At 38.9% G+C, this 14,932-nt stretch overlaps 1 protein-coding gene across 1 annotated transcript in view; it reads right to left on the bottom strand.

The window, feature by feature from the left end:
• Window positions 1-14,932, bottom strand: part of lrp5 (low density lipoprotein receptor-related protein 5) — a 65,226-nt gene that overhangs the window by 32,688 nt on the left and 17,606 nt on the right. Inside the window, exons 3-7 of the mRNA XM_034054018.3 lie at window positions 11,480-11,677; window positions 8,456-8,652; window positions 6,392-6,523; window positions 2,389-2,785; window positions 577-748 (exon numbers count right to left, since the gene is read on the bottom strand). Of these exons, the coding sequence (XP_033909909.2) occupies window positions 577-748; window positions 2,389-2,785; window positions 6,392-6,523; window positions 8,456-8,652; window positions 11,480-11,677 (1,096 nt within the window). The remainder of the gene's footprint in view (window positions 1-576; window positions 749-2,388; window positions 2,786-6,391; window positions 6,524-8,455; window positions 8,653-11,479; window positions 11,678-14,932) is intronic.

Genomic DNA, 14,932 nt, shown 5'->3' with positions numbered 1-14,932 from the left:
GATGACATGAACAACGTGACAAGATGACTGAGTGGAGGGGTGGGCTTGGAATTTAGAAAAAAATGTAATAAAGTTTCCTGAAACCAATCATAGTTAAGGAGAACTGAGACCATTAAACCGTCTTCTGAGTGTTTCAGTAGGAAAGGTGAAAGTGGAAAGTCAAACTATCATTAAAAAAAACGCTTTTCACAATTCAGATTCACTGACAATGATTAGTATTATTTGATAAAAAAAAATTCCAGAATTGTGTCATCCATGAAATAGCTTATTCATTCTGTCCGCAGTTTCAGACAAACCTGTTTTCCCAAAACACATATGACATAAATCAAACATGCCCTAAACTCTGGTACCTATTGGACAATGTCCAGCTCAAACTGGTCTATAGAGGCCGGTGGAAATATGTCATGGGCCCACAGTATGGCTTCCTTCCACATACTCAAGGTGATGTCATTCAATCCAAAACAAAGTGCACATGATTATTCTGAATGAAGACAACAAGCCACGACAAAACTTCCAACAATGCAATCCCAGCAAGAGGAGAACCCATGCCTTGCACTACATTTCAGTTCTACATACCTCGATTTTGTCTGTTTTGGCATCTCCCCAGTACAGCTTTCCCACTGCGTAGTCTATTGCTAACCCATTTGGCCAACCCAAAGAGTTATTCAGAAGGACAAGGCGGTCACTGCCGTCCAAGTTGGCACGCTCGATCTTTGGTTTTTCGCCCCAGTCGGTCCAATACATGTATCTATGCATAAATACAAAAACAAAGATAAATACCTAAATAAATAAAAAGTAATTTAAGAAAAACTTAAAAACAATGCTTATTATAATTATTCCAGCTTTAGAATAAGCTAGCACTGCACAAGGAGAATGCTGACTATATCAGCAAGCAATCAAATGACTACAGACCCTATAATTACCATGTAAAATGAAAGGCTTGGATCACATTTTTCTTTCTTACAGAAACAAACTGTAGCGAGTTAGTGACAGCTGGGATAAATGTGCTCTAAAAAAGTACTTTAGCTTTATTGCTTGCAAAATGCACCAGGTTTTCTGACTGGAGTCTGATTGAATAAGACCAGGCATGTCATTTATTTTAGTAACACTGGTGTTAAACATATGAACAAGTTGGGTTTGTTCCACACTGTAAAGCAAATTGATTAAAGTGGTTTTGAACAAAAGAGTTCCATAAATGTCACATGTCGTGCACTTCCATTCACTAGATTGGTCTCTGATGTGCAGTTGCGAAAGAAACACATGTTCTAGCACACATGTATTTGCAACATAAGCAGATTTACATTAGGTTTAAAAAAGGTTTCTTGCCTTGTTCTCAGGAAATCTGTTACTGTTTCACTTCCTGGGTCAGAAATATATGTTTGCTATTACAGTTGTCCTGCATTATACTGCCCCCCTTCATAAAGCCACCCACCTTCTCTCTGAACAAATGTCACCAATATAAAAACAGTGCTATTTTTACCTGTTATATTGTCACCCAGCTGTCCGCCAACTTCCCAAGCCAAGCAAACAAATATAAGCATTGTAGTTTCCCTCATTGTAGCGCCAGCGAAATAATCATGGGCAATTAAAACAACAAAGTTATGCAGTTAACCTTTGACTTGCTTTCCAAATTCGTTGTTAATTGAACATTCATACCAATGTCATCGACACTCCCGCTCCCAAAACAATGCTGTTGAGCTTAAATTGCTTTGTGAAATAAATAGATGGCATCATTCAATGGGGGATAGTATTCACCAGACTTACAGTCGTGCCACAAATACTGAAGTTCAAATGACCAGTACAGTACAAAAAATAAATAAATAAATAAAATCGTACGCTTTGTTTTTATGGAATTGTTGTTTCAGCGATTTGACACTAATTGAGAGTTTATTTTTTATTATTATTTTTATTTATTTATGTATTTATTTAAAAGTATAAACTGTTCCTCAAAAGTAACCATGTATGTTTCATACAGATGGGAAAAGATGATAAAATTAGTATACCTACTCTTGTGTTAAGAACTAGTACTGTAGTTTTAAAAAACATTAATGTTTTATTAAAATGGCCTGGAGATACTGGAATTACATAACAAAAAATAAAAAGTTTGAATGTATTGCAAACATAGAAGGTTGTGCGTGTGTGGGTTTTTTTTATTTTTTTTTGGACCCTCACTATAACGCCACCCTCGCTTATTGCCCATTTTTGCCCCATGGCCCTTACCAGGCGGTATAAAGAGAGCTGACTGTATTTGCTCATGTAAGACCTGTATAGTGAATGGAAGTTTATGAAAGGTAAGATTAATGAAATGATTTTGTTAGGCACAACCACTGTAAGCGTTTAGTAGAGAATAAACTTGAAGCAGGAGGGAGCAGCCTGCACTATACATACCCACGGATAGGATCCAGTACGATGGCTCTTGGCTCATCTAAATTTTCCGATATGAGGATTCTCCTGGACGTGCCATTTAGTCTCGTCACCTCGATGCGATCGGTCCCGGTGTCGGTCCAGTAAAGGTTTCGGGCCACCCAGTCTACTGCTATCCCATCAGGGTGGTTCACTTCAGTGGTGAGCAGGGTTTCAGCCCCAGTGCCGTCGATGAGCGATCTGCGGATTGCTTTGACCTCGTCGTCGGTCCAGTACACATAACCCTCCACTGGATCATAGTCAATAGCGATGGCATGCCGAATGTCATCAATCTGCAGCACAATGTCTGTGAAGTCAGGCAAATCAAGAGAGATACGCCGCAAGTCTGTTCTTCTCGCTAGCAATAATACTTCTTCAGCGCCTAAAGAAAAAAGAAAGGGAGAAATCTGGCTTAGATCTCACATATGAAACTGGTTTTGCGGTCACAAAAAAAAAACACCACACAAGTTCACCACAACTGGAAATGCCCATCTTCACAGTGAGGCAAGGAAGAAAAAGAAAAAAAAAGACAGGCAAAGGGTTTGATCGGCATGGAGACCGAACTGCTCTCTCACCCACAAAGAGAAAGGGTGGTCCCTTCAGGGCAGGCTTGACGAATGTTGAGAAACTCCAGATTCAGCATATTCTTTATTTGGCAGATTGTTAGCCTGGAGATAGCAGGTTCGAATCCAGGCTATGTCATTGCCGACCGAAACCAGGGGTTCCTAGGGTGCGGCGCACAATTGGCCGAGCGCCGGCCGGGTCGGCAGGGCAATCCACTGTTCACCGCGCACCAGCGACCCCTGTGGCTGACAGGGCACCTGCGGGTCTGCAGTGGAGCCAATCCAGATCTGTGTTGTCCTCCGGCACTATGGGTCTGGTGGCTTCGCTGTGGAGCCGCAGTGCGAAAAATGATAGATTGGCAGGAACAAGTTTTGGAGGACCCGTGTTTCAGCCTCCGTTTTCCGAGTCGCCGGGGGGTTGCAGTGGTGAACCGGGATAAAGATAATAATTGGGCATTCCAAATTGGGGAGAAAACCAGGGTAAAAAACCATTGGCGAAGACTAAATTAAAAAAAAAAAAAAGTCTAAACAGAGTAAAAAAATAAACATTATGGTTAAAAACAAACACTTTAAAAAAAAAAAAAGTTTGTTTTCTAAAATGGTAACTAGAACTTAAAATAACAAAATACCACTACATATACAATCAAGCAGAAAATGTCAATCCATTAATTCTTTACACAGCAATACATTGAACGACGTGGTCATTTCTTTCAAACAAGAACGCCTTAACAAACTGAAGAGTGGTCCATGCAGAATTTTTTTTTTCTTTTTTAAACCGAAGCACACAGAGGCAATTAAATTACAGCCTGGTTTTGAAATTCTCGCTTTACCCATTCATGCTTCAGTGCTAAAAACCTCAGCTGGGTTCTGTTTATATAATGAACTACAAATCAGAAGTGACAGGGGAGAAGCAGACCATCTAGATGCCTTGATGAGGTTTTTTTTTTCTTCTTCTTTTAAAATCTTCCTTTTGGCCCACTTCACATTTGACAAGTGACAAGAAGTCTATAATAGGGCAACAAATGCTCCAGTGTATCCACCCAACCCAAACAAACAAACGAAGAGTGCTACCATTACACAGTCTAATCCTTGCCAGGACTTCATGCTATTCCTTTCCCATCTGTCTGTCTGCTAATCAGCTTGATACAATGAGACATTGTTTTAAATTCAGTTTGATTGTCAACGCTGCTGGTTAGCCTCTTAATCCTTGCAAACCATTTTCAATACTTAAGTTTTATTCTGTGCAGCTTGTCCGTTTCATTTCATCATGAAAACGTCTACATGCTGAACAAGATTCAAAGCACACGCTGGCCAGTGTTGCTTTTGTTTTTCTTTTTAGTCCATCAAAAACAAGATGTTTTCAAACAACAAAATGACGATATTGAGGGCGAGACTTAAACCAAATGTTCTGGTCATTTAATGATTTGAAACATACATTTCAAGTAATAGGTTTCAGAGATTTTTGTCCAGGATACCGTGCGGTCTAATGAATTTAAGCAGTTGAAGGGTGATGTATAAAAACATTGCTATGCCCTGAAGTTACTGTACAAAACACTCAATCAGAATTCTAATGTAGCACTGGAAGAAACTAAGTCAAGTAGACAAACATTTACAATAGAGCCTTCTTCACTGTACTGTAGGTTTGTTGTATTTTACAATGATAAATTTTGAAAGACAATGTACTATAGTACATGGTTAAAAAAAAGATTTATTTCTACTTAAACATTTGAGTGGGCTGTGTCCCGCGGGGGTGGCTGGGACCAGATTTGAAGATAATTGGTTTGCCCTAAAGCAAACGGATGACCTGGGAAAAGGTCAGTCCCCTTTCCTCCCCCACAATGACCCAACATTGAACAACTATTGGAACATACCTAGGGACTGGACATACCCCGTTCACCAGGACCACTTTGAGTGCTTTAAATAACCAAAAGAATGTGTCATTGTTTTCACAAGTGGTTTTGTGTACTCCTGGGATCCTGAAAAATCTGCATTTACTAGCACTTTGTGAACAGTTCCATTGCCTCACAGGCTCCAAACACACTCCCCATCTATCATAAATACAAAAAATCTGGGAGCCTGAGCATTTCCCAGGGCAGTAAGCTAGCTGATTTATATCGGTTTACGTGCCAAGACTGCCTGTTCTGTATTTAACAGTGCTGTGGTGTTATTTTTATTCAAATCTTAAATTACCCATATAGGAAAGTTAGGCATGAGTTCGGAGTTGGCCAACACTTTCAGCTAAAGAGGAGAAAGATATTTATGTCCTGACACTATTCACTACGGGACAGACAATAGCTGAATTGTACGCCTTGAAGCTGAAACTTATTTTGCATGGAACACATGTAGAACCTTTTTAAAAGTTTAAAGCTGTGTCAACCACAAGATCATTTATTATTCGCGTAACAAAGCAGCATTGATTTCACACCAAAAATAAAGAACCTTGTGTTCAGTGAAAGAAAACATTTTATATTACAGAATAGAAGATCCAAACAATTTCTGTAAAACTTAGTCTCACTGGAAGGTATATCTGGCTGCTTTTCAATGTTGTAGTTTTGATTAAATCCTAAAGACAAACTGTGGGACTGTTTACTAACTTTGATTATTAAGATGACCCAAACTCAAAGTAACCCAGACTTTAAAATAAACAAGTATTTCACAGCAGCCTGTGAAAGATTAAACAATTGCATGGATAGCATTTGGATAGAATTACATGTCAGTTTTGTGGGAAAGGCATATGCCACTATTTGACTTGCTTGTAAAGGTCTATAAACTGTACAAAGACCTCTGCTAAAACAAATTTATTTAAGAAACACAAGGAAAGTGAATTATACAAAAAAGAGACACCTCCCTGTACTGAAGTGAGTTTTGTCATTAGGGATGTACTATAATATTCACCAAAATGGAAAATGTGGTGCTAGTTGGACTAAAATTATGGCTGCATACATTTCCAGACAGCAACTTTAAAAACTGTAATGCTTTTGGAAATTTGTGTACAACACCAAAACTAGCCATGCACCCAGTCCTGGGCAACTACATTCAATTAAGCATATTATTTAAATGCTCAGGGGCCAGGAGTCTGACATTACATAAATGGTTCATCCCTTATAGCTGCAAGAAGAACTATTAGTAAACCTACAGACTCTGTGTGATCAGTTCAGAGCACATATACCAGGGCCCTGATTGTTCAAACATCTATCTGAAGAGGAGGTTAGAAACCCAGGGCTGCTGCAAGTTTCAAACTCTGAACAGAATGCCTTCAGTTTTTTTTTTATGTTGTACTAAAATAAAGCAGCTAGATGCAGCAGCATCCTTACTGCATTTTTTCCTATACCAGCAAATGTTTGTAAAAGCACCCACTAGCGTCAGCTACAATCTCGGATACACGGAACCTTCTTATTTGCAACTTAAAGTCTCCAAGAAGTTACCTGGTTTGCAGGTCCTGCCATCGTCTTGAAGCTGGACACCAGTAGGACAAGCACAGCTGTAAAAGGGCTCTCTAGGGGACAGGAGGCATAAGTGGGTGCAGCCTCCATTGTTTTCATCGCAGGGGGTTCGAACTACAGGAGGAAAAAAAAATACATATTATAAAATCACCACATCAGTACCATTTTTCAAAATAGCTGAAAACAGTCAACTTCTAACTGAACTTTAAATTGGCTAAGAGTATGACCATATGTACGAATGGCTTTATTTTTTCTCTCTCATTTTTTATTCGAGAACAATTGATTTATTAGCCTTGTCATTTTCAGCTTAGAGCTTTTGTTTTGATCTCCAGACACGACAGATTTAAGAGAGAGAACAAAACAAAAAATAAAAAAAAAGCTTAGCTATAGGAAAATCAGTCCAAGAATATGGAAGGTATTTGAGCAAACATCAATAGGTAATATTATTTCCTCATGTAGCTCATTTTCATTGTAACTAACCTGAAAAACATTGCCAACCGAAGTAGGGCAGAAAGAATTGTAGGAGGCCTTTGGAAGGAACAGGCCTCTTTACCTGACCGTGGGTTTGATTCTTTGCACCTGCTGCACTGGAATTACCACCTCACCCATTTTGTTTACCTTCATGAAACCTGCGTTGTTAGGTTCTTTTAAGTGCAAACCATCTTGAAGACAGCTGAGCTAAAGCTAGGCCATCGATCTTGTGTTTAAATCAACAAGAGCTTGCTAAGGAATTGAAGCCCTCTTACGAATGGGGCCCAGTGGCAGTGTCCCATGGTGATAAACACACAAGCCACTCTGAAATTTACTTGCTCCCAACAGGGTCAGCTTGTCATTGCCTCAGAGTTCACTCAGAAAGCTCCACCCCATAACCCCCTATTTTCTTAAGACTATAAGGAAGGGCGATTCTTTAATAAAACTTTCATTCATAAATACAATTTTTTTTTTTTAAGTAAGTCCCCACACCATTGTACGGCGGCATTCAAATCAAATCTGGTGCCCCCCGGTTCATGGTTATCGGTTACATCTGGTATTCAAACATTTAAAAAAAGATAACATTACTGCTGACTTGTTGCTGCTGATAGAGTAAAGGGCACTGGGAAGGGCTGGCCCTGAAAAGATTATCTAGCCTCTGTTGTAAACAAATCTGACCTGTATTCTTAAAACTTGGGTCTGACTTTCAAAGCTTAGAACTTACACTGAGTAAATCCCCATTACTACAGATGTAAAACTGATTAAAAAAACATTTACTTCAACGAGAATAACAGAGCATTATTTAATGGTTGGAAGGCAAATGTATTTATTTGGTTTAATTAAAAGGTTTGAAAAATAGTAAGACCTGGAAGTGAGGTTTGTACAACCCTGCAGTAGACCCTACCCTACAAACAAACACCACACAACAAACCTGTTGAAAGCCTTCAGCCTCTCCTGGATTAGCGATATTTGAGACCCGCTATGCTTAATGAGAAAACAAGCAAACCTCACTAGTAATGACAGCCCAGATAATCATTGCATTTGTGCTTGGTTGTCAAATGGAAAATAGTTTAAACTCTTTTCCATTTCATAGAACACACCAGGGACCTTTATACCTCTACCATAGTCTACCACACTTACTGCATGCATGTGTGTGTGTGTGTGTGTGTATATTCACTACTAGTCCTCCCATAGCAGTTCAGTTAAGCTACACAGCAAATCCAGAGTAGAGAAAAATCTTCAGTGGCTAAAATCAGAGACTGAGTCCAGGGTTTTATTTTACTAGCAAGTGAAACTGCTGTCTCCAAGTACACTACATGCATTCTCCAGTTAGATATTATATGACTCTGGTCTTCCCTATTTTAATGTCCTGTTAAGTGTTGCTTACAGTTCAACCCAAAATCAGGCATTTGGTGACAGGTTGCTGTGCTGTACCATCAGTGGATGCCTTTGTGACATCCCTGTATATCAAAAGTGTACTGTGTCCTGTATATCACAGCTTATATGGAATCATAAGGAGTCAATGGCACTCTTATGAACACTGTATAGCAAATATTAAGAAACCTGTCAACTTACTGTCGGGCTGCCTCTCTTGGCCCAGGACCTGGATGTCCATCGGAGAATAAATGCCATTGAGAATTTCCTTCTTCTTCTCCCCGGTTTTCTTGTCACAGGCGTGTATCGAGCGGGTCTGCCAGTCTGTCCAGTACAGAGTCTCCCCGGATAGAGTCAGTGCGAACGGGTGCGTCAACGTGCCTTCAACCACTGTTTGCCTGTTCAAAAGAACATTGGGGTCTATGTTAACGATCTAAACAGGCTAATCAAAATACCACCAATGCAAATCTTTCTGGTAGATAAAACTTTGAATTTATATTAATGAACGGGGCATGGGGCAGTTAACTGTCACATCTTCCAAACCAGGCTAAATACTTCAATTAGTAATCCATCAGTGCAGTGGTACTGTATTACCGAGGCACAATGACTGGATAGGATATTTTCTCTTCATTTTAACTGTGAAAAATATGTACTTACATTTTACATACTTGTTGCAGGGCATTAAAGGGTACATAAGGACCTTTTTATTTTATTGTGTTATGTCCCCAGGTGTTGCTACAACTGTTTATGTAAGGTATGTGTATTGTTTTATTTATTTATTTATTTAATTTTTACATTTTGACCACTTTTTTAAACTTTTAAATTGCACCCACATGGACCTCTCAGAACTACATTTCCCCATCATCCTCCTGCTCACTGGTAAATCCATCTCAGTTACACATGTGAGCAGGAGGATGATGGGAAATGTAGTTCTGAGGAGGTCCATGCAGGTATCAGTCCAGGAGCCAAAAAACAGCAAAAGCACACAATGCACAGAAACAGAATAGAAAGCATTTGGTTAACCAAAACTTAGTTGAGAATTGCAGAACAAATACATGTATAAACCAGCATGGTACCACTGACACAGGCTTCCAAACAGATTTTCATTCATGTTTTGTTTCTCAGACCTGGTGCTATAACCTTCCAATGCTGTGCATTGCATTGGCACATGCTAGACAATGTATCCATTTGGAAAGTATTTTACTTTTTAATGACTTCAGTTAAACAATGCTTTGCATTACTTCCCAGTGAAATGCTGTAGCATGGACACATGCTTCTGAACAGTTGTAAACAGTGGTATTTATATAGTTCAATTAAACAATTCAGAACATGGTAAGACCTGGAATGGGGCAACCGACTTTGCCCAACCCTGTAACAGACAAACACATTCTGTCTTGTTCGATGGATCAATAAAAGCAAAAAGGTGTGTGAAAATGATTCTGCAAAACTTAATTTGCACAAATGCATCAAGCCCTGTGTCTTCAAACCAGCTACAACATGTTATCACCAGCATCTAGCATGCTCACTTACAGATGTTGTCTTCAAAAGCAGTGATGTAATTGTCTATAAGATAATTACAGTGGAATCTCTTCATTATGACCACCAAAGGGAGGTCAGAATGGAAGAAACAAAGTAAACAAACTGTTCTGATAATTATGTCTTCATCGGTCAACACTCAGTTGATGAAGGCATTACTGGCATAAAGTGCTTGTCTACTTTTTATAAACTATGAAATTATTGTTTTCGATTAAGGTCTTTTCACACCAAGCGCGTCACGTCAAAGCATCAGCGTCCGGCGTATTTGTCAAGTTGTTTTCATACCAAAGGCGTCAACCAATCTGAAGCCCTGTCACTGAACGCAACATTTCCCTTAAAGTACATAGTTATATCTGTGTGTCTTTCAGCACCAAGTACTGTAATATAAATATTATCTAATGAAAACTAAATAAAAGTTCTGTGTCTTTTGAAGAAAAAAAAGAAACACAAATGGGCATATGTTATGAATATTTAGTGTACATACATTTGGTTAGCCTGCCGTTTCGAGAGTGTACAGCAGTCTTTATTGTACATCTTCACTGTTGAAAGTTAAGTGCCTTCCCATTTGACACACAGACATATACGCAAAACAATGACTTGATTTTATAAATTACTGATAAAACTCTTTGAACACTTGCTTTCTACCTGTTGAAATTCTGAACACAGATCGTATGTTACTGTAAACTCCTGGTTGTGATCTTCATATACATACAGCGCTTGCTTGTGCCCACTTGTATTTTATTTCTTTAAACTTTTTTTCACACAATGCAGTGTGCCCAAGTAGTCTGTCGAAAATAAATACATTTATATATTAGTTAAATAAGTACATTTAGTCCAGACGTGCGCAGAGAAATAGGAACACAGTCTATTTCAGACTCTCTTTTATGCTACGCGGCTGGTGTGAAAGCCTTCAAGGAGGTACAGTATTCTTAAAAAAACAAAACAAAAAAAACAACAATGTTACACAGGACGCTGACGCTTTGACACAACATGCTTGGTGTGATAGCTACAAGTCAGGAAGGAGGGACATTGCCCAGCTACACTAAAAGGTAGTTTCTTTTTGTTTTTTGTGGGGTTTTTTGGAATGGGAAGGGGTGAAGTCAACATGAATTGAGTTACCATTTCCATAGTTTTTTGGTGTTTATTGGCTATACACCAATTTCATTTTTTTTTGTATCAGGGGTGTTTTATCGTTTTTTTTATCGGTTAAAAACGAAAATCAGAAGCCCCAATTATAAACTAGATATGTAATTAACAAACACACATTAAGAGACTCATGCTTATATGAACAGTTAGATACCGATATCTACAGTGCATCATTTCTATTACTTGTTCACAAGGCCAAAAACCAGGCCATTGTCTCTGTTAGCAATTATGTTTTCACACTTTTTCAATTACCACATTTTGGAGCCGAAATACTAAATGCAACACAATTCTCCATAAATGTGTTCTAACCATTATTAATATGTCCGTCACAAACACCTTTTGTGATTTATTATGCTTGGCTTTAGGATTCAATAAATCCCAAGTGAGAAATATGAAGGAAGGCGCTCAGAAGGATTGTGTGATCTGTGATCAAAATGTACTTCAGCTCTGAAAACAGCACATTAAACAGACTGCATTGAAACACAGACAAGGTCAGGTCATTGCTAATCAAAACTGGAGAAGCACAGGGAAGGGAACACGTACCGAAAGGTGCCATCCAGGTTCGCTCTGTGGATAAAACTCAGCTTTGCGTCTGCCCAGTAAAGTTTCTGTTCATCCAGGTCTATCGTCAGACCGTTGGGCCAGTAAATGTCAGAGTCCACAATGATTTTCCTGGTGCTGCCGTCCATCCCAGCTCTCTCAATGCGGGGCTCCTCCCCCCAGTCTGTCCAGTACATGTACCTGAAAAAGAGGAAAGGGACACTCCAATTCCAAGAACATACGTCTTCAACCTGTGTTGCACTGCAGTCACGTTCAACTAATACAAATCTAATTCCATGCTCAAGGAGTCCGATTGCTACATTCTTCCATAGTTCAATAAGGCAAAAGTTATTTCTTCTTGCACAAACTCAGACACACAGAAATAAAATAAATGCATAAACATAGTAGGCACATCCATTACATACCCCATAAAGCTTGTTTATGAGAATTTCTGTTTGGAAGTGCAATCAACAAAAGCAAAACATTTATAACTTATCAATTGTTAAAAAGCATTGTTATCTTTGAACATTTCTCATCAGAACAAAAACAAATGATAGAGCTTCAGTCTAGCAACTCGCAAGGAAAACAACAGGGCAAGAGGGCGATTCGTTTATCACTGAATGATTTATTGATGCTCTTAAAATAAAAGCCATGGTGATCTCGATTTATTTTGTAAACGCTATGAACCAGTATCAATATTTGAGCCTGGCACAAAACCAAAAGGAGACTAGCTAGACATGCTTTTAGATGAAGAATACTAAACAGAATGCAGAAATCTTAGCTGCCTTCGGGACGGAAGCTGTTTTGATTATTTTGTTAGCTAGACTAAACATACGTAGCCAAATCAAAAGCTGTACAGTTAAAGTAAGACTTATCTCAGCAGTGTTTGTGAGGGCTTGCCTCACATCAAAACATTTGGTTTCCACTTACTATTTTCACCTCCCGAAATGTAAAGATGAATGACTTTTGATAGCAATTTAGGAAACTTAAGAGTGCAGAAACAATACGTACTATAACTATCTGTGTAAAAACTTAGGGTGATGCAAGACATAATATATTTACTTGTAGGGTTGTACAGATGTTCTAGTATGCTCCATTACATTAGAGCTTGAAAGGACACACTAAGATTCCATCTCATAGCAAACTCATAAAACCACTGTGTTGCATTTAAGGCAACAACCCATCGGTTAGCTGACTGTAAAATGGGTAGAAACAAAGAGATTGAAAGGGGTGATAATGGGCTCCTAACTTGAGAGAGCATATAATTCCCAGACTGCAATTGAAAAAAAGAATAAACCAAAGAAAATAGCATCCTAGAAGTCAATAACAAGCCAATGAATGATGAGCGAAGAGGATGGCTGCAGCGGATTGTGACATCAGAACGAATCTATAAGCATAATTGGTGTAAAGTTTACAGGTCCTTTTCTGACGCAAATGCACACCGAATGTTCCAGATGAGAACATCGTTAATGGTATCAAACCAACAATAATTGCTCCTTCTTGCAACCACATCGTTCTTGATAGTTTTATACCGTCACAATTGTTTTCTCCCTCTCACAAAATCTGCCACGGTCTTTGCACGTCAGAACGTGTTAAAACCCATGGCTGGCCACAGGAATTAGTATTCAAAAACCACACAACAGAAGCAGTTTTAGTATGCTTAAAAATAGTGACGGTTTCTATTAACTAGCCAAGCAGAAAATGAAAACAGATTAAATGAGTGTATCTGGAATAGAATTCCTAGCAAGCAGCTCACGGTTCGGGAAACACAAAAGGAACAGGCAGATCTTATTGACCGACGCACTTACTCAACCTGCCACAGATGTTCACAGTGCAAGCAGAGTGATGAAGCATGGACCCAGGAGTCTCTCTTTCTTAACGAAGCCCCAGTAGTCTTTCTGCAGTCACCAATTCAGAAACGCATAGATCTTAATTAACGTCTTCAATCACAATCACTTAACAGGAAACACTGGCTGTCGATCAACAGACACCAGCACACTGCCATTTTACACTACAGTACTGCAATGGAATTTCAATCTTTTGGGTAATTTATTGATAAAAGAGCTCTTTAAAAATGTAAAATGTGTTTCAATAAATCAACACATTACTTCTTCGACAGCAGGGAAGGCCCAAGAGTTAACATTTAATAGAAAAACTAATTTTAATACTATTTTTATTTTAAATATTGTCCCACAAAATGAAAGCAAGAAAAAAAAAAAAAAGCTAATATCAATAAGATATAATTTTAGCCTTGAAAAGACAAAAATGTCTAGGTTTCATTTTGATCAGCTGAATAACAAAATAATGCTGGGACTCCACAAAAAGATCTTGATTCTCTTTACTGGTGCGCTGTACTGCCGAGTTCACCTTGTAAATTCCAAGATTACTGCAGTCTGACACCCTATTGTTTGAGTGCTTTGCACACTGAAATCGAAGAGTATGCCAATCTTATAAAATCACTCCAAACACTAACTCTAAAACTTCTTGTTTTCTAAAGCTGCTTCATTCTTAACCAGTATGGTCGTACAGACTCACCGTATGCACCCTTATGTTTTGAAATTAATTATAGAGAAAAATGCCTTTTATTTATTTATTTGAACATTGTAACGCTGATCACCAAACCAATTTTCCTGCAAACACATACTCTGAACAAAGCAACCAAAGACTACGAACAAGGTAAAGACCCAAGCCCAACACATGACTAATAAATAAATTACACATGCGTGGAAGAGTCTACCAAGTAAAGCAGTAGATCTAAAACCCTTTTAAAAAATCAATTGCATTCTGTCCAATCACATCGGGGCGTACAGTGTGTCAAGAAAGGATGAGCCTTGATGTCTCTTATTCCCAAACTTTCCTTATGTTCTTATGGAAGATGGGAGTAAACAGACACCAAGGAATGTGCAACACTACAGCTTCAACACAAACCATGGAATTTGCTCTCCTTCCCAGTGTGTGTGGAATTCCAACAGAATATGCCTGATCAAGGTGAAGGGCGACCGTGTCTCCTGATCACAGCAAGGCAATCTCAAGATCAAGTATTGCTCGGGGCAACATCACTCAGTGCCCGACTTCCTCATCACCAGCAATTTGAATACATCAAACACAGCCGTTTCATAGAAATCGCTGCTGCATTACTATTCAGCTATTTCCAGCCTCACACTGCCAAACCTGGGTCCTCAAACAAGCCAAGCCTTGAACTCAAGCCAGTTTGTAAATTTATAAGCGCGCTACACTTGCAAGCTGACCGCTGTGGGTGTAACCATCTGAATTCCTTCGAGGAGTTCTGCTACAGCACAGGCAGACTGGAAATACTTCCAGTAATTCCAATCCAGGCTCCAGAGCAGATCTTCTCTTTGTTAGTTACCAGGCATGTTAGTAACGTACAAATCAAGAGGTGGAAAAAGCAGATCCCTGTTACCTACAGGTGCATGCTATTTAGACTTGTGAATTCAG

This window comes from Acipenser ruthenus, chromosome 27 (genome assembly GCF_902713425.1).
Source record: "Acipenser ruthenus chromosome 27, fAciRut3.2 maternal haplotype, whole genome shotgun sequence".
NCBI lineage: Eukaryota > Metazoa > Chordata > Actinopteri > Acipenseriformes > Acipenseridae > Acipenser > Acipenser ruthenus.
The sequence above is the reverse complement of the archived record's forward strand: the minus strand, read 5'-3'. Positions and strand labels throughout refer to the sequence as shown.